The 25,934-nt window shown below is 41.1% G+C and overlaps 1 protein-coding gene across 6 annotated transcripts in view; it reads right to left on the reverse strand.

Moving 5' to 3' along the window:
* Nucleotides 1–1,113: 1,113 nt before the first annotated feature.
* LOC148643338 (von Willebrand factor A domain-containing protein 5A-like) overlaps nt 1,114–25,934 on the reverse strand; it is a 69,703-nt gene continuing 44,882 nt past the window's right edge. For 3 of the 6 annotated variants that reach the window (XM_088616510.1, XM_088616511.1, XM_088616513.1), the window contains 5 exons: nt 17,460–17,579; nt 12,511–15,123; nt 11,113–11,267; nt 5,730–5,836; nt 1,114–2,136 (listed from right to left, as the gene is read on the reverse strand). In XM_088616510.1, the coding sequence (XP_088472636.1) occupies nt 2,010–2,136; nt 5,730–5,836; nt 11,113–11,267; nt 12,511–15,123; nt 17,460–17,579 (3,122 nt within the window). In that variant the 3' untranslated portion in view covers nt 1,114–2,009. Of the gene's footprint in view, nt 2,137–5,004; nt 5,192–5,723; nt 5,837–9,406; nt 10,399–11,112; nt 11,268–12,510; nt 15,124–17,459; nt 17,580–25,934 lie in introns of those variants that run through there. The other 3 variants (XR_015929105.1, XR_015929106.1, XM_088616512.1) reach the window with 3 other exon arrangements.

Genomic DNA, 25,934 nt, shown 5'->3' on the forward strand with positions numbered 1-25,934 from the left:
AGGTTTAGCTACCAAAGAAGTCATGTGGTCTTCTGTGGTGGAGGGGCCAGTGTTAGCAGTGGATGTAAACTAAGGGACAATTTGCTGTGTGGTGGCAGGAACATGAAGAGGACATCAGGAACAGGAAAAAGACTTCACCTGACATTAGTGGACCAGTAGGGATACAAGTGCAGAATTTGTTCCATCCACTACAGTTGACAGTTGTGTCAGATGGTCTGGATATATTTCAGCTGCAATCTCTTGCAAGTGCATAGCCAGGGGACCATTTTCATAATTTTCTACCTTCCCTTACTTCTTAACTTCCCAGAGAAGGGACTCTCAGATTTTTTTTTATTATTTTCAGAAAGTGGTTACAAAATGAGTGCAATGTTTCCTAAACTGAACTAGCTTTTCTTTAAACTGAAAGGGCTTAATTCCACCCAAGCCTTATGGTAGAATTGCCCTTCATAAATTAGTCAATCAAACAACAGGGGAAAGGATTAGAAAATAAGTTTAAAGGCAGTTCAACACAAAGAGCTGTAGATATTATAAAAATCTTTAATAACCACTGAGATAAGAATATATGTGACTTTATTTTATATAAACATACAAGAGCATTTTTAAACTTTTTTTAAAATTTTCTAAACATTATGGCTAAATAAATCATAGAATTAAAATTGCAACATAACACTTAGCATATTATAAAGATACTTTATATGTAAAACAGACTATAGATATAAGATTCAAAGTTCTTTCCCTGTATTGTATTTACTCAAAACGTTTACACTAAGCTAAACATACAATTAACTTTTAGTGCCACAGCAATTATATAATGACATAGTATTTATTAACAGAGTACTTCAGTTTATAATAAATGCTAATAATATGTACATTGATTTATTATATATTTTTAGCAGAATAATCCAGTAATTATGCTTATTGTTATTGAAAATGTAACTATAAAATATATATTTTAATATTTTAGCACAATTTATCAGGATGTAATTAAAAACAATTTTATAAAGGTAATATTTTATTTTATGGTTGATTCATGGACACGGACTGGATACCGTGTCAGATCTTATAGAAGACCCTATGCGATGCGGTAAGAGCTGGAGAAAACAGGAGGCGTGGTAAAAAGGAACACACAGGGGTTTAATAGTGCACAAAATAATAGTGACAGTCCGTGAGACAGTGTACAGGGGAAGACAAAACGGCATCCAAATCCAAACGGGTCCAAGGGCAGGTCAAAGCACAGTCCGAAAGTCCATCAACTAGAAATCCATCCTGGGACGCAACAAAGTTAAAATCCCCGGGAGGGGGGAGCACACAGACAAACGAAACATGGAGGTCCAAGGGTGACGGGGCGAGATCCTCCAGACCCCGGGCTCAGGAAGCGGGAGGTGTCGGGGATGAGGCCTATGCCCTCAGGAGACGGACGTAGGGTTTCCTTGTGCTAGGCGGGTCTCGCGACATCTTACCCTAATGATGAGCCCCGAGGACTGGAGGAACTAGTCTTTAAATAATAACACTAAAAGGGTACACCTGGAGAACTAAATCACACGAACAATAATGGGAGCAGTGGAGCGCCCTCTAGGGAGGGATGTCGGGCGTGACAGGTTGGTGTTGTTTGGCAAGTAAGGATAAAGTTTGAAACAATTCCTTGTGTGTAAAGCAATGTGAATGATGTTTGATACAAATGTATAGTTACTAATAATTAAAAATGCAGTTATCGAGACCCACAAACAAGGCTTGTGATACTCTTTTTCAGGTTCCTAGACTTAATGCATTCCTATACAATGAAGCCTAGTTTGAAAGAAGAAAGAGTCCCTTTTCAAATCCAGGTTGTGCTGCTTGTGAACTGTGCCTCTGAATGGAAGGACAGAAATGGTCATGTGACTGTGGGATCAGGGTGAGAAGACAACTGTGTTAGATTTGGCTACTTGACATCACTGCTATGCTTCTTTCTATGTTGTTTTTAAAACCCTTTTAAGAACCTTTGCTCCACAAATCTGTGGGTATTCCTATAGTCAAAGAGACTCTTTCTCACAAATCCAGCGATAGGTGTTGCTGCAAGAAGCTGAACTTATTATGTTCTGTGTGTTGTCCCAGTGCTGGGCAGCACAGTTACCTTTCTCATACTGATTAACCACAAACCTGTGAGGCAAAGAGACAAAAGAGGAGAACAGCAGTTATCAACAGACTTAGTTGACATTTGCTTGTAAAATGTCCTAAACATTAAAAGAACATTATTAAGGGGTGTAATGAGAACATTTGTGAATTGCTATAATCATATGGGAATAAGTATTAGTTTAGATTTTCACAAAGTCTAACTATACATTTTTTTTTTGCTTAAGAAGCCTCCACAGCCAAAACATTCTGTTTTTTTTCTTGTCTTTTCAGCATGAAATAAACATTTCCTTGTCTTTTTGCAGCCTGTGCATGCTGGCACAGCAACCTACTTGACTGTTTACAATGAATTCACAATGCAGCAGCTAGAATTGTTCCTAGGAGCAGAAAGTACGACCATATAACCCCTATACTTAGCTCTCTTCATTGACTTCCTGTCAGGTACAGGGCAACTTCAAAATCCTTCTACTTACACTACTTATAAGGCTCTCAGAGGTCAGGCACCTTTTTACCTAATGGAACCTATTAATGTTTACCATCCAAGCTTAGATCACAGAATGCAGGTCTTCTTCATATTCCAGGCATTAATAAAAAACAGTTGGCGGTAAAGCATTAGTAACAGAGCCCCTAGCTTATGGAACAGTCTCTCACCCCATGTTCAGGATGCTGAGTCAATCTCAGTATTCAAATCCAGACTGAAGACCTACTGTATTACTTCAGCCTAGCCTACTCAAACCTTACATCATAGCCTGCTGCAATCATGGCTGCTGGTGCTGCTGTACATGCTATTGTGTGTCTCTATGTTGGCCCACTAGGTAGATACATCTGTTCTGACCAAACTATCCTATTCTCCTCCCCGGGCAGGGCACCATCTGAGTTGGATGCTACATCACTGCCATGTATCCAAGAGGGACATAGTGGATATAGCTATCATTTAGGAGGATTTGGCTGGTCTACAGAGATCTGCATGGAGTACTGACATACAGAAGACATGATGGATGGATAGATTAATATCCTCATTTATTTATTTCCTTTTTTTTATTTATATAATGTTAGCATGCCCAAAGGGGTTTGGCAGCCACTTGACCTTGGACCCCTAGAGGTTTTTTTTTCTCCTTACTAAGGAGTTTTTGGTTCCTCTCCTCCGTTGTCTTCTGGTCTTTTCTGTTATGTATTCACAACAGAAGGCTTCACAGACAAAACGTTGTATTTTCTCTCTTCTCTTTTCAGCATAGAATAAACCTATTACTTGTTCCTTTGTATGGTCATTTGTTTTGTTAAGCATAACCTTTTTGCTCTAGTTTATCTCTTACAGCGACAGTGACACAAATTCGATAGTTTGAATTTACTGGAACAATTAGAAATTAAATTTAATCGAGGGTCAAAGTATTAGTTTTGCACCTGCTACCCAGAGCAAACTTTATGCCAGATGGCCATAAAAAGTAGTATAATGGGTAGGTCAGGTGAACTATAAAGTCATCAATGAGATAAACAAAAGAAATACCAGATCTGCCATGTAAATGCAGTGAAAATTATGGGAAAAATGGGAACTGGATTTGTAGATTACCTCTTGTATATGAGAGGAGTGATCTAGTTCATATTCCTCTGGTGCTTCCCTACCACCTTAACACACTCTCTATCCCCAGGACCATTAATGGCAATTTTCCTATCCTACAGGATGATCCCTCCACTGGGGCCCTCTTTTCTGATCGCCCATCATCTCATATCATCTCGATATCATCTCATATCACCAACCACCTAATCTGCGTAACCTTCTTGTTCACAGCTCCCTTGATCGCACTCAGCATTCATCCCCACCAAGCACCTTCTCCTGTAATAGAGCTTTCTGCATCACCTTCAAAGACATATCTAACAACACGCTCATTCAGGGCCCCTCAAAGTCAATTCCGGATCACCCAGACAACACCCTGTACCTCCAACAACCTCATTTACCGTATCTCCTGCAAAAAATGCCAAGCTATCAACTGGAAGAAGACTAGGAGACCACTTCAGAGAAGATGTTAGGACTGTGATGATAAAAGATTTCTCCAAGCCCACAGTTTCCCACTTCACCTCAGATGGCCATGATCACACTGATCTCTCTGTCTCTGTTCTCAAACTCCCACAGCAGAAAAACAACAGAACCATGTTCACACTAGGTCTCTCAATGACCAACGTAGTTTTGTGTAATCTTCTCTATTCTCATGCAGGTTTTGACTTTTCTTCACCCTTCTGCACTTTGCACTTTGCACTTCCTGCGTGACCTCTCTGCCTCTCTGCCCCTCCTGCCTCCTCCCCTCTCCCAGCTTTTGTTCTTCTGTGCTATTTAATCTTTGTTGTCTGTCCTGTCTTTCTCACACCTGAAGAAGGCTTCACAGCCGAAATGTTGCGTTTTCTCTCTTCCCTTTTCAGCATGGAATAAACCTATTACTTGTTCCTATCTATAGCGTAGCTCAATCTCGTCCGGGAATGTGATATAACCTGCCTCTTCAGGGGGAACTGTATGACATTAAACCAGGGTTTAAATGGAATCTCTGCTTCTCACTGACACACCTGCCAGTGAGGAATTCGCTCACCCGGCTCCTCACTGCAAGTGCTGCTACAGTCCAGACCCCTGTGAGCTGACCTTAGGATGATAACAGGGTATCTCACTGCAAGACCCGGTTTCTCACTCTCCCTGTGACAGAGAGGATTTCATCTGCTTGGTGACTCACTGCGAGACCCAGTTTGGTCTAGCTTCCTGATAGCAGACAGCCAGAGACTTCCCATGAGCTCTGTCTCTCCCTGACACACCGGTGAGCATCTGACTCCCCACGAGTCAACCCAGACTAATTACGCCCTTGACCCTATGTAGGGAGCTTGGCTTCCCACTAGTGAGGCGAATTCTTCAATTACCTTGTGCCTATGTGATATGAACACATTCCTGCCTGTCTTGAGTGCCTCACCAGCACCCTCTGGTGGCGTAACCCTTTAACTGACACTACAGGTCCTGTTGCCCTTTTATACGTTGATGGGTGCCAGGTGTGCAAACCACTCATTTGGCTTTTCTGAAAGGTGTAGTTGTAACTAGGAGTTGACAATTCTATAATGAAAAACACATCATCAAGTTTTAGTCTGTGTTTTTCTTTGCAACGTATCTGGAGATTTTTTTACAGTACATCAGGAAAGACAATCAGACTAGAAATAAAAGGTACACGATGAAAACAATATACTTCTTATTTAATGATGTATTAGACTGTTATTAATGACTTTATAAACTGGCGTTCACAATTCCCTCAGGCTCAGGCCATTAAAATAGTAAAAAGTATAGTTTTGTTGCTTCTGCCAATTCATCTCCAGTAGATGATGGTTATTATCTATTTGTGAAGCATATTAATACATTTCATTTAGGAGGCAATTATAAATTCCATTTGTAACCCCTATTCTGAAGTGTTTCCAACATTTTTCTGATTTTTCCCTCCTGTATATTTATGAGGAAACAAATACAGGATCAAGCTTGTTAAAATGTTGTTCCATTGTTCCATCAAAAGAAAAGCTAAATTCTCTTTCTCTGCTCCGAGCCATGGAGGTCACACAGATAATGTGTCTTTCACTCCGAAAGCCGAGAGAAACATACATACATGTTGGAGTTCAAAGGTTTGTTGTCAGGCCACTTCCAGGTACCCTGATCCTTCTGAAGTCCTATCCAATGACCCACATCCATTTCTGTGTAATGTCGAAAAAAGATCTAGAAAGAGAAAGACAACTAAACCACATTTTCTCATTCTAGGAAGATAAAAAAGTCTTCTTGCATCACACAATCAAAGTGTAATTTTTATTACACTTTGTCACTATGGCAACCCACCGTGTCTCCATGAGGTCTGAAACATCCGCGAAGTCTGTCCAGTATGGGCCTTTATCAGCCCCCCCTGCTGCTCATTAATGAGTTAATTAATGGGTTAAGTCCTAGCTGAGCCCTTGCTCATTGGGTTCTCCACTGTCCCAGCCAGGCTCCACTCACTCGCTTTTTCTTCTGTGCTTGCTGTGTACTGACAGCTTGGGTCCTGGGTTCAGTTCCCATGTTGCTAGCTGTGTGGAGTTTGTATGTTCTTCCCGTGTTTTTGTGTGGGTTTCCTCTTTGTACTCCAGATGGCTGGTGACATACTGGTCACTTAATTGGCTTCCATGAAAATTAGCCCCGGTGTGAGTGTTAGTGTCTGCGTGTGCCTGCGATGCACTGGCATCCCATCCAGGGTGTATCCTGCCTTGTGCAATTGCTTAGGCTCTGGCTCCCCGTAGCCCAGTACTGTATAAAGCAGTTAAAAAATAGATGGCTGAAGTCATAGAAGAACTCCTAAAAAAATTACCAACAAACGATATAATGATAGAAATTTTTAATATAGTTTCAGATACTGTTGAAACAGACTGGATTATCCATTTTAATACTCTGTTGTAGCAAAATTCAATTATACACTGAAAACAAAAGTGTGGAGAAGTGTTACAGCCTATAACCATAGAATGTATATTGATTAATCACAGGATTTTGTTAATCAAAACCCTAAATCATGCCATAACGCTACAAATATGTTAAACTACTTGTGCATTATGGATAGTAGCAATAGAAGTAATCTCAAATCGGTCATTTCCATTTAGTTCAGTCCACTGTAACTGCCTTCTTGTTTACTGATGGGCTGACACAGTACCCACCAAGGCTGTTACTTTGTGAGAGTTTTCCTGTTCTCATAACCCTTATCCACATGTCTAGGAGTCACCCATAACATTGGAGCTATATCCTGCTAGATCCTGCCACTTCTGGGAATTTGATCTTTCTTCCCCGGCACCTCACTGCAAGACCTGGCTTCAACCTGACAGGAGTGACAGTGAAGGTCTAGCCCTCAGTGAAGATGAGCCAACCTGCAGGAGTCTTCCTCTGATATTCATGCCTGGTAGCAAGCATCAGACTTCCATGAATGAACTAAGGCCATTTTTCTCACTAACCTTATACTGTATAGGCTTGACATAGGTGATGTCAGGTCCTTAATAACATCTGGCATATTTGGCTTGTTTATGCATTTCTCTGTATCTGGAGCATCTCTACACCACCCTCCAGAATTTTAACCTCTTATCTGACATTCCAGATCCAACTGCACTGCACTGTTGCAAAAATGTTATAGTCCTTCCAAAAATAACACTGAAACACTTCTCTACACATAAATTCAATGATACAATGAGAGGTTCAATACTGAAAACAAAACTTGAACATTGGTTATGAGTAAATATTTCGTAACGTTTTTTACTTTACTTGTATTTGAGCTTGTATGCAGAATCTGTAATGCACTCTGTAATGTTAACCATTGCAGAGTGCATTATAGATTCTGTATACAAGCTCAAATACAATGACACTGAAGCTATAACGTTCTTGTTTAAAGTTTGGTTGCAGTCACAAGGAAAGTGCAAGGAATCAGAACTGAATATTGAAGGTCCTTTGCAGACCATTGTATGTTTAGGCAGATACAGTTTCCACAACAACAATGCAAAATTTTACACACAATGTCATACCCAGTTGTAACAGTGTAGGTCTTTGAACCGACTTTTCACTGGCTTGAGGGTCGATATTTTTGAGGTAGAGAGCCAGTGTATATTTACTCAAAGTGAAGGTTTTTCACTAAGGTGAGATAGCAAGGTGTAAGAGAAAAACAAATTAGTGACAAAAAGAGTGCACCTTAGTTGTATAGTCAATAGCATAGTTCTGGGACAAACAAAGAGGAGTCACATGAGAATTGAATATGAGAGAGCATTCTCACATGACTATTAGGCAGAGATAAACAATTAGAAGGCTGCCTTAGTGGTAAACATGGGAAGATTCCTTCTACTGTGTCACACAGTAATTAATTGCTAGTAAGTAGTTACCAATGTAGCGGCGAGGCTTAATAATAAGGCAGAATTAAGTGTTTCTGAGCTTCCCAAATGAGGCCCCATTTCTCTGTTCATCTCTGTGGTGCAGCCACAGAGAAACCATTCATGCAAGATGTTTTCTTTTGATAAGGACAGCTCCCAAAGGGGGATGCACTTAGCTAAGCCTGGCTATCATGATCAATGGTTATCCATTGGCGCCTATCTGTTTAGGGAGTGCCAGTTGGACATCTGGACTGCATTACTAAGTGTCAGGAGTAAGTGACTCATATCTCACCTTGATCAACCAATCAGGGACCGGTAGGGCCGAGTAACCCACGTGGGACTCTGATGCCCATGGAACTTTCAGCCAATCAATGAGCTGAAGTTCCTCCAGGTAAAAACAGGCAACACAGAGAGCCTGAGAGATTCAGATTCAGATTCAGATTCAGATTAAACAATTCCAAAGGGAATTCAAAGGAGAATTCCAGGGCAGGACGGCCCAGGAGCAGAAGGCTCCCAAGGGCAGGACATTCTTGCAGTGCGCCTCCTGACCATCCTGAGACTCAGCCCGGACAACCACGGAACGGCCAGTGTGTCCGAGTGCCAGAACTTTCCTTTGTTCTAAGAGTCTAAAGTGGAGGTTGCCAGAGAGTAACCAGCAGCAGGCCTCGTGAACAGGTCGGAACTGTGGACAGCTGAATTACTATTCAGAACTAGCTCTTCATCAGGAACGAACCGGTCCTCTTCCTGACTTGCTGGGACCCACAGTCATCTTTTCTCCTGTGCACAAACTTTGCTAGTTAAAGCCAACAGTGAGCATCAGCAGCGCACCGTCGCAAGCCGCACATCACAGCCTGGCACGGAGCCAGAGAGCGCGGATTGGACAGCAACAAGCCTGCAACTGTTTCTTTGTGCCCGCAGGAGATCTGAATCCCCAAAGATTGGATGAGTATTCAACTTCAATGCATTACAGCTCGAGAATTCAATTGTTATCCAAACCAGTTGATATCAATTTAATTCCTAAGAGTTATGTACTTGTTTTGAGTATCTAATGTAGAAGTTGTAACCAAGTTCACTTTACGAAACGATCTTAATGAATGATATACTGAACGTATGTCCTCTTGATGTGTAACACTTTGTAACTGATTGAATATATAACTTTTGTATTCTGATAACCCTCTCGATAAGATCTGTTAGGTTTATATGCATATTCTATGTATTAATAAATGTATCCTCGTGTATTAGTACCTGTGTGTGTGCGTTGTTTGAGTTATGTCGCATGGTTGGACTCTAAAGCCATCAAAAGAATCAACTTTGTGATTTACTGCTACAATTAATAATTGTCTCAGTAAATGCCCAAACCCTACAGAACTGGTGCCTTCAGAGAGCCACTTTTCTTACATATTTGGTTTCCCTGAACCGGCATAATCTACACCAAACACCAGCTCTCAGTGGGGAGGAGAGCAGAGTGATGAAGCCAGTTCAGAGATGGGGATTATTAGGAGGCCATGATTAGTAAAGGCCAGGGAAAAATTTGGCCAGGACACCAGGGGTGACACCCCTACTCTTTTCGAGAAATGCCCTGGGATTTTTAATGATCACAGAGAGTCAGGACCTCAGTTTTACGCCTCGTCCAAAGAATGGCACCTTTTAGACATTACAGTGTCCCCGTCACTATATTGGGGCAATTAGGACCCACACAGACCACAGGGTGAGCGCCCCCTGCTGGTCCCACTAACAGCAGCAGCCTTAGTTTTTCCTAGGAGGTCTATCCAGGTTGACTGCTGGGAGCTGTAGAGTGATATTGCTGCTGGCATGGATAACGACAGTGGATAATGTAATAATGGTGGAGATTAAAACAGATCAGAACATAAAAGTGATGTTTCATTTTGGGGAACTTTGGTGAATTTGCTTTTTCAATCAAGCCCTGTGTGCACCAGTGTAATGGCAGTAACAAAGACTTACTCATATTCTAACTTCATCATGAACTATTATAAAGCCCAAGATGCAGAAGGGTGGTCTATTTCAAGGACTCTCCATGGTCGTGAATTTTCTGGCACTAGCGCTCTGCTCTAAGCTATGATATTTCTGTTGCAACAAAGTTTCCTGTAACTACTTCCTGCCTTGACGCTTCAGTCCACACCTGTTTCCAATATCATCAAGACGGCTCATTTGTTTAAACTAGCTTCCAGGCTTGTTCACTGCTCAGTTTTGCTCTGCACTTATACTTTGGTTTTGACCCTTGCTTTCTCAAGACCTGACCTTTTGAGTGTTTCTGAACTTGACCCTCCTCTGCTTTTGTGGGGACACTTTTGCCTAGTGTTTGTGTTTTCCAGGCCCTGTACCTTGCCTGTCTCCACTTCTGCCTGATCCTGCCACAGGGTCCTGTTCAGTCATCACATTGGACGGTCATAGCTATTTGCCGCAATGTAAAAAATATATATTAGTGAGTATAATAAAAACGGATGTCAATTTTTAAATTATTAAGTATTAACGCATAGACCTACACTACATCTTTCTTAATAAGTTGTTTTATCAAGTCCAGTGTTCCCATAATTAATCACGTGGTTATATTTCTGTTATCTGCATGTAACGCTCCTCACTTGCTTACATTATGTCATGTGCCATGGTCTGAAGCTCCACTATTTAGTAACCCTTGTGATGGAGTAAGCTGAGGCTTAGTTAAAGCCTCTTCCTTCACTGAAGTAAATTGTGAAATTCCATTCCACAGACAGAAATGGGATCTTCTGATTAGCCTGGAATTCCATTACACAGTAGTCCAATCTGTGAATCAAGGCAGGTGTGTACAATTTACTTTACTAAGCCTCAGCTTGCTACATCACAGGCCTAATAATAAAAATGCAATTAAGGCATCAGAACTCACTATAAGCAAGTGGGCGGAATTAGAGATATTCACCTCTGTACATCCATAAGATAAAAAAGAAGCAAGCCTAATTTAACATCTTTTTTAAACTTTCAAAGTGGACAGCACCCTGCAGAAAAGTAATCCATTAGTCGACTGCAAAGGCACTTAATTAAAACAAACAGAACCTTCTACAAAAAGAGCACCTGCTATGCTCTTCTGATCGGCATAGGTGTAGATGTAATAGAAATGAAGGAACACCTCACCAGCTCCTGATAATTGTTCAGAACTAGGAGACGGGATCCAAACTGATAGCATTGTTGACTGGCTTCTACCCAGGTGCCATATTTCATGGATATAAAGTAACATTTCCCATGCTGGCCCCTCATCCATCCTACTGGGCAGATTCCACAGGGCTCGTCTTCACAGCACATGGAAGAACATAACAGTGAAGATTGAGGTGGGCAGAAATTTAGTCCAGGGTTAACATCACAAGAGCCTGGAGAAAAAACTTCACATCTATGTAAAGGGTTCGGCACGTACACACCATAGCAATTAAATACAGAAAATAAAAATGATTAAAGGAAACTTAAATATTAATGGTCAACATTTGTTGATGAAACGTTCTCTAAAACAAAATTGTTGTAATAGTGTTTCTTGGTACAGAGACAAGAGTATGTGTGTTTTCTCAGAGTTGTAGCTTCAGATTTACAATGGCTCTTCAATGGATTTGACTTTTAACCTTTGGTGAGTTGTTTACAGAATTCCATTGTCTTCACTAACATGACAAAACATACAGTAAGAGCAGATCTGACTAATTTTTACAACTGAACAAATTAGCACTGACCTTAACAAGGAATTGATTCCTGTCACTATCGCAAACCCCTCCTCTTAAGGGCGCTCCAGCCCTTCCTCATTAGTCTCATTCCCCGCACCTGTTTCCTGTTTCAGTTCACCTTTATAAGCCAGGCGCTCACTTCACTTGTTGCTCTGCATCTGATCTCTGCATCATGCGAGCCTGGGACTTGGTTGCGCCTGGCTTTGTTATGGTTTTAGCTTCCTGTTCCTGTTCCTGTTCCTGTTCCTGTTCCTGTTCCTGTTCCTGTTCCTGTTCCCCCCACCGGTCCCGACCCGGCATCTGTTTTTAATCCCTGGTTTGTGGACCTTTTGCTTTTGTTTTGGATTCTCCCTTTGGAATTAAACTGGACTGTTTGCCTTGGCCACACCTCCCCGAATCACCAGCACCGCATGGACACGCCCCCCTGTTCTCATCCCTGTTCCTGCATGACTTTTCCCTAGTGTTTTCCTTCCTCACTATTCTGGATTGTGTTGTCTGCATAGGGTCCGGAAAGAACTGTTCTGTTACAATTCCTAGGAGTTTCAATAAATAATATGCCTTTTTATGATTAACTCTAATTTGGAGTTTATATCAATAATATGAAACCATTATTACTTGTAATAACTGTCACTCCAGCTGGGATTAATACAGTACAGTAGTAGTTTCATTGTGAACATCAAATCTGCAGAATATGCCTATCCTTCAATACTCCTCAGGATCTAATGAACACTAAAAGTTCTAATACATGCAAAAAGTTTTCTTTTATTGTCTTTTTTTTTACTTTCTCTTATCATGAAATAAGGCTTACGCTTCTAGTCTGGCTTACCTCTGACATGTCCACAAACTCGAAGGCGAAAATCCCTTTCAATCTGGCTGAGGTTTTTCTGACATTCTTGGTTGGCTTTAGTTAGAATGCTCTGAAGCTCCTGGTTTGAAGAAGTGAGATTTCTTGTACATTCTAGTTTGGCTTCCATGAGGTTCTTCTGAATTTCTTCCTTCATTCTGCTGAGAGTTCTTTTACATACCTGCTTTGATGTCATCAGGTTTGTTGCACACTCGTGAACTGTTTCACTGAGGAACGTCTGACATTTCCTACTTTCTTCCTGTGTTCTAGTGAGGTTTTGGAGGTACTGTTGTTCAGCTGCACGTAGAGTACTTGCACACTCTCTCTTGGCTTTTGTGAGGTTAATTTGGCACTCTTGCTCAGACTGAACAATTTGACTCTTCAGATTCTCCTCCACTCTGCTGAGGTCACTGTGAAAAGTCTGTTGTGCCTCATGCAGGGCTCTCTTGCAGCTGAGGTCTGCTGCACCTTGAGCACTCGCACATTGTTGCCCAGCTTCGTCAAGGACAGTTTGCCATTCATGGTCTAGCCTCGTGAGATTGACCTTACATTCCCATTGTGTTGCATTGAGGGTCCTCTCCCACTCGTGGTTCATTCTACTGATGTTGGTCCTACAGTCCATGTCTAAAGTACTGAGGGTACCCTTGACTCCCTGATGGAATTGAGAGAGGGTTTTTTCACAGTCCTGTTTGGATTCCTCAACCAAGTTTTTGTACAATAACACTGTCCTACTAAAGTTACTTTTACATTCCAACTGTTCATCTTTGAGTAAAGCCTGACACTCTAAATCTGCTTTGGTAAGGTTTTCTTTACACTCCTGGCTTGTCTGTAGGAGAGAAATTGAATACATCTGCTCCTTTTCATTGAGGTATTTTCTACATGTCTGGTCTGTCATACTAAGCTTGGTCTTGCACTGTTCATCTGCTATGCTGAGGTTTCTCTTACACTCTAATTGTGCTTCAACAAGGGTAGTGTAATAGTGTTGACTCGCTTGTGTGAGGTTCCTCTGACACTGCTCATCCATTTCCTTGAGGGAAGCCTTGCACTCAGTGTGTGACAGCCTCAGTAGACTCTCACAGTTCCTATTGGAGTCGGTGAGGTTTGCCTCACACACTTGGCTCATTAACCTCAAGGAAGCCTTACATGCTAGATCCACTCTACTGAGGTTCAGCATATACTCCTGTGTGACCTGCTGAAGAGATGCTCCATATGTCTGCTCAGCAGCACTGAGGTTCCTTACACATTCACCATGTGCTGCACCAAGGGCTCTCTCCCAGTCTTGGTTGATCCTGCTAATGTTGGTTCTAAAGTCTAAGTCTGCAGTGCCGAGGGTAGCCTTACACTCCATGCGGGCAAGAGTGTGGCTGCTTTCACACTCCTGTTTGGTGTCCTGGAGCAATTTCGTGTAGTCATGCTCTGTTTTGCTGAGGTTAGACTTACACTCTTGTTTGATTTCATCGACTACTGTCTTACACTTCAGGTGTGCTTTGCTAAGGTGTTGTGAACATTCTTGTTTGACTTCCTGCAGAGTTGTTAGATGCACCTCGTCTGCAGCAGTAAGATTGCTTTTACAGTCTTGACGTGCTGCAGTGAGTGCCCTCTCCCAATTTTGATTCGCTTTGCTGAGCTTGTTTCTACAGTCTAGAACCATTTTGCTAAGTGTGGCCTTACTCTTCTGCTGGGCTTGAGAAAAGTTTCTCTCACAGTCCTGTTTGGCTTCCTGGACAGACATGCTGTAGACCTGCTCCGTCTTACTGAGGTGACTTTTACACTGCAGCTGTTCCTCACTGATGGAAGTCTGACACTCTAGATGAGATTTGTTAAGATTTACTTGACACTCCTGTTTTGCTTGAAGGAGGGAAGCTGAATACGCTTCCTCCTTTTTATCAATGATTCTTTTAAACCACGTTTCCTGATTACTAAGGTTAAACTTGTGCTGTTGGTTCACAATGCTAACGTTGGTCTTACATTGCCAATGAACCTCATTAAGGGAACTCCTGCATCGCACGTCAGCTATAGTTAGATTTCTGATACACTCTTTTTTCTCTGTAGCAAGGACACTTTCAAACATCCCATCAGCTCTGCTGAGATTTCTCAAGCAATCCTGATGCATTTTGCTGAGGGACAGTTTACACTTCTGATTTGCTGTCCTGAGTATATTCTGGCATGACCTTTCGGAACCAGTAAGGCTCATCATATATTCCTCATCTGATACATGGTGGAAACTATCCAATTCCAGATGTAGCTGGCTGATGCTCTTTAAACACTCCTGAGTAGACCTGTTCATTGCACCAATGCACTCTTCTTCTGCTTTGATTAGGCTTCTCTTCAATTCCATACTGGCTATGCTGAGATTTGTTATGAATTCTGGGCCAGCAATGGCACTATTGTTGCTCTCTTGTATGACGAAGGAACTTTTGCACTTCCTTTGTGCTCTGTTAAGAATGTCCTTGCACCTCTGTTCTTCCCTTTTAATGGCCATCTGAAGCACTTCTTTGGTTTTCATTAGGTTGATTGTGGGCTGGGCATCTGCCTTCTGGAATGCACTTCTAAAGTCTGATTTGATTTCACCAGAATACCTAGAATTCTGAAAGTCTGCAGAAGAAAGAGAAGGAGAACACAGAATATTCTGAGAAATTATTTTCTTGGTGGTAGGTCTGTGTATATACTGCATGTTAATGAAGTTAATATCCAAAATGAAAAATATCAGGCAGTGACACCAGCTTGCCTAGCAGACAAATTTATTAAAGATAATCCTGTCTCCCCCGCCCAGGTGCCATATCTCATGGGTATAGAGTAACACTTCCCATAGTGGCCCCTCATCCATCCTACTGTTCAGATTCCACAGGGCTCGTCTTCACAGAACATTACAGGAACATAACAGTGAAGATGGAGGTGGGCAGGCATTTAGTTCAGGATGAACATCACGAGAGCCTGGAGAAACAATTCATGGCTATGTAAAGAGTTCAGCTCGTACATATTGTACAATAGCAATGACACTTTTGTTTTCTAAATTAAATATAGGTATCTATATATATAAATGATAAAAGTAAATTTCATTATTAATGTACTTTAATATTACATCAGTAATAGAAAAAATACAATTTGTTGGTATTAGCTTCAGACTAATAATGGTTCTTATTAATATTACATAGACATTTTTCATGATTTTTTTTTCTGTGTAGATTATTGAACTTTATGATGTCAGGCATTTCCTTTCATGTGTAGAGCCCTTCAATGGATTACACTTTTAACCTTTGGTGAGTTGTTCACAGAATTCCATTGGTTTTCACTAACATGACAAAACATAATCTGAAAGATAACATCTGACTCATTTTTACGACTGAACAAATATATACAGAAACCATGGATTGGCTGGATTGTGTGGTTTCTTTATACTTCAAACTCAATTCTACTGCTGCCTTCATTAGTTTCTTTATCAATAAAGATGAGAGAGGGTGTTTCAGAAATGATCATGTATGCCTACGTCTTAACTCTCCTCGAACATGCTATAGAATTTGTTTGGAAGTACAAAGATGAGCCAGGAGAGTTTTGGAACAATGTTGTTTCCAACATGAACCTTTGACATATTAATAAAAAATGGTTTAAGTGTGGAGAAAGAAAGGAACTCCACAGAGCTCTGCCTCATCTGTCTATCCTTAGCTAACACACCATACAAAAATAGCACAGAATTCAAAGTTACTGCAGTAAAGAAATTAAAAATCATTTAAAATCTGCTGAATTTACTGGATCTCAGACTCCATGGAATTATTGTAATATTTTATATAATTTATCAGCAGCTTAAGCTGATGTCACGATCGTCATCCCTCCTCTTAAGGGCGCTCCGACCCTTTCCTATTTTAGTTGATTATGTGCACCTGTCCCCTGTTTTGTCTCTCATTATTTAAGCCTGGCGCTCTCGCTATTCCTAGCTCAGCATTGGAAGATGGACGCCACAAGGCTTGCCTATTCTCCTGGCTCGCAGGTAGCCTGAGGGCAGACCTTATTCCATGGCTTCCTGACCGTCTGAGTCCAGGGCTCGGAGCTCCTGGCCTCGTTACTCTGTTTTAACTCCTTGTTCCTGTTCCGGCATATGAAGCATTTGTGCTCTGGCATAGCTTTTGTAAAAAGTATAATAATTCAGCCACACTTGATTAAATAAATATGTGTTAACAGTGACAATACACACACTAAACAACACAAAACATAGACATACAACACACCCTGTGTTACAAAATACCCTATCCACCCAGACAATAGGCAGGCTCCAAGGTTTCCAAGTGTTCACTCTCAAATAATGTCTGCAAAGGCCATACGAAGAGAAAAGCCGCTTTCTAAACTAAATAGAATACAACCTGAGGTTAAACATCTCTCTTTGTAAACCTGGATGACATTAAAATGAATGGGAAACTATCTTCCTATTCTAAAAATGTGCACACTAATCAGGACAGGCCGTTTTTAAATTAAGGATTCTTTACACAGGAAATCAGAGTTTCTAACATCAACAGAATAGCAAGCTCTCTTAACGAGGTTCAAATACTTAGCTCCAATCTTGTCTTTCCAGATGATTTGAATGAATAAGGAGCTCTTGCCTTTGATAGTTTCCTCTTCTTCTAACCTCTCTCTCTTGTGCCTTGTCTTCCTTCACTTTCTCTGGCTCCCTGTTTTATATCCTCTACTGTTGATGAACTTATAATCATTTACCCAGAATTAACTGAGGTAAGCCAAGGTAAACTTTATGATTGCTTTGATCACTGAATCTGGGATCACTGCATCTCAAAAAAAGTGTTGACCCTAGCCAGGTGTTACCTATTGTATCTAGATTTACTTCATACCAACATGCAAAGGCTTTCTAAATGCTGTCTTGAAATAACTGTAAGAGTAAGATGATATAATGTATTCTTTCTGGGTAAACATGGATGAGTACTCACAGAAGATGCTTAGAGCAATAACGGCAGCCAGAGAAACACAGCACAGCACCAAAAGAAGCAATAGAGCCCAACGATATGGAGTTGCAGTCCCTTCAGTCCCTTCGATGGTCTGCAGAGCAACTGTAAAAAGAAAAAAAACACAAAGTTTACATTGATTTACAGACAATAAGCCTTGTAGTGAAAAATGGCTTCTGTCCCATGCTGAGCCCCAGCACGTGTTCATGTTTGAAAAACATGGACAAAGAGAAAACATCAGAGCCACACCTTCTAAATTGAATTTATCATGAAAGTCTGGGAAGAGCAACAACAGCCGTGTTTAACCAGCCTCAGATGTCAGATTTTCTTAATCCTTTCTGTCATTTCCTCACATTAAATTCTAAATACTATACAGTACATACCCTCCTTTTCTCCCTCTCTTTCGTCTTTTGCATTTATAGCACTTGGACTATGTACAATTCTGACTGTCTCTACCCGTTTCACTGCCGCTGGTTTTCACCTCACAACGGACTTCAGTGCAAGTCAGAAAGTTTCAGTTTGGGCTGTCCTGCTGATATCACAAAAGAATACTTGAAATTCAAACAGCTGCTAGGTTAAGAGTTGATTGCATAGACAGTAATCTGCAGGTGATTTCTTTATAGGTGATTCTATAATCACAAGTTATAGATACTGTGAACATTATACTGTATACAGTATATATAATTCACAATAGGACATATTCTGTTTTTGCAGGGTGTTGCTCAAAAAGAAATGACAAGAGTGTTCCAGAGTAGAGACATCCATGAGACTGGGGATATCTTCTTTGAAAATACTTGTAAAGTCATGATTTTAATACTGTCAGATGCTAAGGTATTTTCAGCTGCCGACGATGGCTATAAGTTGTCTAAATTTTCTAAACTCTTGTAATGTATTTGTGGAGGGCTTCAAGATGGCACCGTTCCATGGCAGTGTAGCGCTTTCATTTATGTTGTTAATCTCAGTATTCAAATCCAGACTGAAGACCTATTACTTCAGCCTAGCCTACTCACACCCAACATTATAGCCTGCTGCAACCATGGCTGCTGGTGCTGCTGTACATGCCATTGTGTGTCTCTGTGTTGGCCCACCAACACGGATACATCTACACAGATACTGTAGATACAAACTATCCTATTCTTCTCCCCACATATCCGGATGGCGCCCGGGCTGGGCACCATCTGAGTTGGATACTTCATCACTGCCATGGATATAGAGGGACATCGTGGATATACAGTAGCTATGGTTTAGGAGGATTTTGCTGATCTACATGGACTACTGACATACAGAAGACATGATGGATGGATGGATTAATACCCTCATTCATTTATTTCCTTTTTTTTATTGTATAAATAAAATGTTAGCATGCCCAAAGGGGTTGGACAGCCACTTGACCTTGGACTCCTAGAGGTTATTTTTGTCCTTACTAAGGAGTTTTTGGTTCCTCTCCTATGTTGTCTTCTGGTCTTCTGCTCTGTATTCACCACATGTATGGTCACTTCCATTGTTAAGCACCTTGGGGCAACCCTGTTGTGAAAGGTGCTATATAAGGTGCTGGGGCGGAGCGGTGGCACTGTGGCTAAGGATCGTGTCTGTGGCAGGAAGGATGCTGGTTCAAATCCTGTGGCTGGCAGAGGAATCCTACTCTGTTGGGCCCCTGAGAAAGGCCCTTAACCCCAACTACTCTAGATGTGCTGACCCTGCGTTCTGACCCCAAACCTCTCTCCCTGTCTGTGGCTCATGGAGAGCAAGTTTCAGTATGCAAAAGATGAATTCCTAATGCAAGAAATTGTATATGGCTAATAAAGTAATCTTATCTTATAAAAATAAATTGAATTGAATTGAAGTCCTTTCACATATAATACCTTATTCTCTTCCTAGGCCATTGCACATTTGTGATTCAGGAGATTACTGACACGCACGGGTTTTAAGGACATGAGGGGAGACACCATCGGGACGGCCGCTTTGTGGCTTTTCACTCTCTCTAGTATATCCTGGTCATTCAACAAAGACAAAAAATGAACATTTTGGTTATAGTGCAAAGTGCTACATCTGACCCAATCAAAACCATCACCATTTTAAAGTATGATGGTGGCAGCATTATGTTATAGATATGATTCTGTCTAAACATTCAATTCTCTGTTACCATCTGGTTGTTCCTGTTTATAACTGTTTTTTTGTGCAATATATGCTAGGGACTTGTGCAATATATTTATAATGTGCAATACAACTTTTTCTATACTGTTCTGTTTTTTTTTATTCTGTACTGTGAGCAACTCTTTCTAGTACACGTTTCACTGACTGTACTGACTGTATTGTATGTATTATTGTATAATTTTGTTAGACTGTGTTGTGTTGACTGTGCTAAGCTGCTGTTGCACTGCAATTTCCCTCACGGGATCAATAGAGTATCTCTCTATCTCTCTCTTCCTCTCATTTGAATGATTACTACCCAGTGGCACTCACTTCTGTGGTTATGAAGTGCATGAAAAGCTTAGTATTGACCCAGCCACAAACTGTTCTACATTCTGGCAAATGGTACTGCACCATTGAAGCACAGACCTCTAAGCTTAAGAATAGCTTCTGTCCTACAGCAGTGCGTATCATTAACAGCTAACTGTAAGACAATGCCTCAGAATTCAATGCTTCTCTTTACTCCATACTTTTTACTTGGGTACCACATTTTCATTGTCCTGTTTTCCTTTTCTTCTACTATTATACACTGGATGAAGCACTGCTTTTTCTCTAAACCTTTATTGGTGACAATTGTTTGCATTAGAGTACCCTCACACCCAGTAAAGAATGAAATACACATGAAATCTTCACAAGAACAATGACACTACAGCTTGAAAACATTAATAATGCATTCACAGTTGTACCACGGGTAGCACATTGTTTCTGTTAGATGAAAGACTTGAAAATCCATTTATACATTAAAGTTCAAATAAAAACTGGTGCTGTTCCAAAATACATGTATATCAACAAGGGATGAACAAGGAGAACATACAGTACACACTCCACACAGACAGCACCCCAGGAGTTGAACCCTGGGGCCCACTGCTATGATGCAGCAATGCGAACCACTGCACCACCATGCAGCCCAGTAATATATTACGTTTTCTATATAAAATGCAAGTTGTACACGTCAACAGATCTCATTTAAACACTCAAACAGTATGTGACAGTGAATACCCACATAGTCTTGTTCACATTCAATTGTTTCATCACGAGCATTTTCTGAGTTTCTAATAGCGAGACCACCACTTCAGATAGTCTAAGTAGATTGCACAAATAAATGCAGCACAGATAAAGACAGGACAGCTAAAGATCCATTTGTAAGGCAAGCCAGGAAATGTATAACACAATTGCAATCAAAGATTCAATCATGGGTCAACAATATCCTGGTCACTCAACAAAGACAAAAAATGAACATTTTGGTTATAGTGCAAAGTGCTACATCTGACCCAATCAAAACCATCACCATTTTAAAGTATGATGGTGGCAGCATTATGTTATAGATATGATTCTGAATAGCAGGGACTAGGAAGCATGACTGTTGTGAATATACATTAAACAAAATACCGGTACAATGATCTAAAGCTCAAGGCTAAAGCTTCACTTGTCACGATTGTAATCCCTCCTCTTAAGGGCGCTCCGGCTCTTTCACATTTTAGTTGATCATGTGCACCTGCCTCCAATCCAGCTACTCCTTAAAAGCCAGACACTTACTCTATTCCAGGCTGTGCATTGGAAGATGGACGCCCGGAGGCCCACCTACCACCAAGTCGACCTACACCAGCAGCTTGAGGGCATAGGCCTCCTATCGGCGTCCCGACCCAGCTGAGTCCGGGGTTCAGAGCGCCTGGTCCCGTCATCCCCATTTTTATTCCCTCTCCCTGCAGCGGATCCTGTTCAGGTTTTTAACTTTGTCTTGTTTTGTCCTGGATGGATCACCTGGCACTGGACTCTTGTTATTCGCTCTGGATTTCCCTTTGGACTCCCTTGGACTTAACAATAAAAAAGTGAGATGTCCTGACTTGAATCCTATTAAGAATCTAGGGAAAGACTTGAAAAATGTAGATCTGAGAAGAAGAATGGGTAGCAATTCCACAAAGTTCATGAGCACAGTTGGTAGGCAGCCAAAAAAACTTGTGGCTTTAATTGCGCTACGCCTTCTTTCTCTTTGTGTCTTTCTTGGTTTTCGGACTACGGTTTTTCCCCTTTTACTACGGTTTTTCGGATCACGGCTTGGCTTCGGTACTCACTCCCTGTTTTGTATTACTGGCTTCCCCTGGACTCTCGGATTGCTCTTTCGTCTTTGGTTTCGGATTACCGTCTGGCTTCGGTAACTCTCTCCCTGTTTGGATCTCTGGCTTTCCCTGGACTCTCGGCTCGTTTCTTAGACTACTGTTTTCTTTGGATCACGGCTAGGCTTTATCAGCTCCTGCAAGTGGGTTCATTAATTGGTTTCGGTTTCTCTTACCGAATCCCTAACATAAGCACCTTGGGGCAACCTTGTTGTGAAAGGCGCTATATTAAAATAAATTGAATTGAATTGAAGTCCTTTCAAATATATTACCTTATTCTCTTCCTGGGCAGTGGCACATTTGTGATTCAGGAGATTACTGACATGCACAGGTTTTAAGGACATGAGAGGAGACACCATCTGGGCCAGCTGCTTTGTGGCTTTTCATTCTCCTAAAATTTCTACACACATCATGTTTAGAGAACAATAACACAAAGTCCCCCTGGTTCGCTCGGAGCTGTAATGGCAGGCTCAGTGCTGAAGTTCGTGTAGAAAGTCTTCAGCTCATCTGGTAGTAGTGCATTAGCTGAGGAAATTGAGGAGAAACCTGCAATTGTGCCACTGCCCAGGAAGACTAAGGTATTTTCAGGCAACTCATCCACTGATCAGGGGCAACATTGACTTTGACCTTTGTTTGGCCTAAACATTCAATTCTCTGTTAACATCTGGTTGTTCCTGTTTACAACTGTTTTTTTGTGCAATATATGCTAGGGACTTGTGCAATATATTTATAATGTGCAATACAACTTTTTCTATACTGTTCTGTTTTTTTTTATTCTGTACTGTGAGCAACTCTTTCTAGTACACGTTTCACTGACTGTACTGACTGTATTGTATGTATTATTGTATAATTTTGTTAGACTGTGTTGTGTTGACTGTGCTAAGCTGCTGTTGCACTGCAATTTCCCTCACGGGATCAATAGAGTATCTCTCTATCTCTCTCTTCCTCTCATTTGAATGATTACTACCCAGTGGCACTCACTTCTGTGGTTATGAAGTGCATGAAAAGCTTAGTATTGACCCAGCCACAAACTGTTCTACATTCTGGCAAATGGTACTGCACCATTGAAGCACAGACCTCTAAGCTTAAGAATAGCTTCTGTCCTACAGCAGTGCGTATCATTAACAGCTAACTGTAAGACAATGCCTCAGAATTCAATGCTTCTCTTTACTCCATACTTTTTACTTGGGTACCACATTTTCATTGTCCTGTTTTCCTTTTCTTCTACTATTATACACTGGATGAAGCACTGCTTTTTCTCTAAACCTTTATTGGTGATAATTGTTTGCATTAGAGTACCCTCACACCCAGTAAAGAATGAAATACACATGAAATCTTCACAAGAACAATGACACTACAGCTTGAAAACATTAATAATGTATTCACAGTTGTACCACGGGTAGCACATTGTTTCTGTTAGATGAAAGACTTGAAAATCCATTTATACATTAAAGTTCAAATAAAAACTGGTGCTGTTCCAAAATACATGTATATCAACAAGGGATGAACAAGGAGAACATACAGTACACACTCCACACAGACAGCACCCCAGGAGTTGAACCCTGGGGCCCACTGCTATGATGCAGCAATGCTAACCACTGCACCACCATGCAGCCCAGTAATATATTACGTTTTCTATATAAAATGCAAGTTGTACACGTCAACAGATCTCATTTAAACACTCAAACAGTATGTGACAGTGAATACCCACATAGTCTTGTTCACATTCAATTGTTTCATCACGAGCATTTTCTGAGTTTCTAATAGCGAGACCACCACTTCAGATAGTCTAAGTAGATTGCACAAATAAATGCAGCACAGATAAAGACAGGACAGCTAAAGATCCATTTGTAAGGCAAGCCAGGAAATGTATAACACAATTGCAATCAAAGATTCAATCATGGGTCAACAATATCCTGGTCACTCAACAAAGACAAAAAATGAACATTTTGGTTATAGTGCAAAGTGCTACATCTGACCCAATCAAAACCATCACCATTTTAAAGTATGATGGTGGCAGCATTATGTTATAGATATGATTCTGAACAGCAGGGACTAGGAAGCATGACTGTTGTGAATATACATTAAACAAAATACCGGTACAATGATCTAAAGCTCAAGGCTAAAGCTTCACTTGTCACGATTGTAATCCCTCCTCTTAAGGGCGCTCCGGCTCTTTCACATTTTAGTTGATCATGTGCACCTGCCTCCAATCCAGCTACTCCTTAAAAGCCAGACACTTACTCTATTCCAGGCTGTGCATTGGAAGATGGACGCCCGGAGGCCCACCTACCACCAAGTCGACCTACACCAGCAGCTTGAGGGCATAGGCCTCCTATCGGCGTCCCGACCCAGCTGAGTCCGGGGCTCAGAGCGCCTGGTCCCGTCATCCCCATTTTTATTCCCTCTCCCTGCAGCGGATCCTGTTCAGGTTTTTAACTTTGTCTTGTTTTGTCCTGGATGGATCACCTGGCACTGGACTCTTGTTATTCGCTCTGGATTTCCCTTTGGACTCCCTTGGACTTAACAATAAAAAAGTGAGATGTCCTGACTTGAATCCTATTAAGAATCTAGGGAAAGACTTGAAAAATGTAGATCTGAGAAGAAGAATGGGTAGCAATTCCACAAAGTTCATGAGCACAGTTGGTAGGCAGCCAAAAAAACTTGTGGCTTTAATTGCGCTACGCCTTCTTTCTCTTTGTGTCTTTCTTGGTTTTCGGACTACGGTTTTTCCCCTTTTACTACGGTTTTTCGGATCACGGCTTGGCTTCGGTACTCACTCCCTGTTTTGTATTACTGGCTTCCCCTGGACTCTCGGATTGCTCTTTCGTCTTTGGTTTCGGATTACGGTCTGGCTTCGGTAACTCTCTCCCTGTTTGGATCTCTGGCTTTCCCTGGACTCTCGGCTCGTTTCTTAGACTACTGTTTTCTTTGGATCACGGCTAGGCTTTATCAGCTCCTGCAAGTGGGTTCATTAATTGGTTTCGGTTTCTCTTACCGAATCCCTAACATAAGCACCTTGGGGCAACCTTGTTGTGAAAGGCGCTATATTAAAATAAATTGAATTGAATTGAAGTCCTTTCAAATATATTACCTTATTCTCTTCCTGGGCAGTGGCACATTTGTGATTCAGGAGATTACTGACATGCACAGGTTTTAAGGACATGAGAGGAGACACCATCTGGGCCAGCTGCTTTGTGGCTTTTCATTCTCCTAAAATTTCTACACACATCATGTTTAGAGAACAATAACACAAAGTCCCCCTGGTTCGCTCGGAGCTGTAATGGCAGGCTCAGTGCTGAAGTTCGTGTAGAAAGTCTTCAGCTCATCTGGTAGTAGTGCATTAGCTGAGGAAATTGAGGAGAAACCTGCAATTGTGCCACTGCCCAGGAAGACTAAGGTATTTTCAGGCAACTCATCCACTGATCAGGGGCAACATTGACTTTGACCTTTGTTTGGCCTAAACATTCAATTCTCTGTTAACATCTGGTTGTTCCTGTTTACAACTGTTTTTTTGTGCAATATATGCTATGGACTTGTGCAATATATTTATAATGTGCAATACAACTTTTTCTATACTGTTCTGTTTTTTTTTTTATTCTGTACTGTTAACATCTGGTTGTTCCTGTTTACAACTGTTTTTTTGTGCAATATATGCTAGGGACTTGTGCAATATATTTATAATGTGCAATACAACTTTTTCTATACTGTTCTGTTTTTTTTTTATTCTGTACTGTGAGCAACTCTTTCTAGTGCACGTTTCACTGACTGTACTGACTGTATTGTATGTATTATTGTATAATTTTGTTAGACTGTGTTGTGTTGACTGTGCTAAGCTGCTGTTGCACTGCAATTTCCCTCACGGGATCAATAGAGTATCTCTCTATCTCTCTCTTCCTCTCATTTGAATGATTACTACCCAGTGGCACTCACTTCTGTGGTTATGAAGTGCATGAAAAGCTTAGTATTGACCCAGCCACAAACTGTTCTACATTCTGGCAAATGGTACTGCACCATTGAAGCACAGACCTCTAAGCTTAAGAATAGCTTCTGTCCTACAGCAGTGCGTATCATTAACAGCTAACTGTAAGACAATGCCTCAGAATTCAATGCTTCTCTTTACTCCATACTTTTTACTTGGGTACCACATTTTCAT

Source organism: Lepisosteus platostomus, chromosome 22 (genome assembly GCF_059453375.1).
Source record: "Lepisosteus platostomus isolate fLepPlt1 chromosome 22, fLepPlt1.hap1, whole genome shotgun sequence".
NCBI classification, from domain to species: Eukaryota; Metazoa; Chordata; class Actinopteri; order Semionotiformes; family Lepisosteidae; genus Lepisosteus; species Lepisosteus platostomus.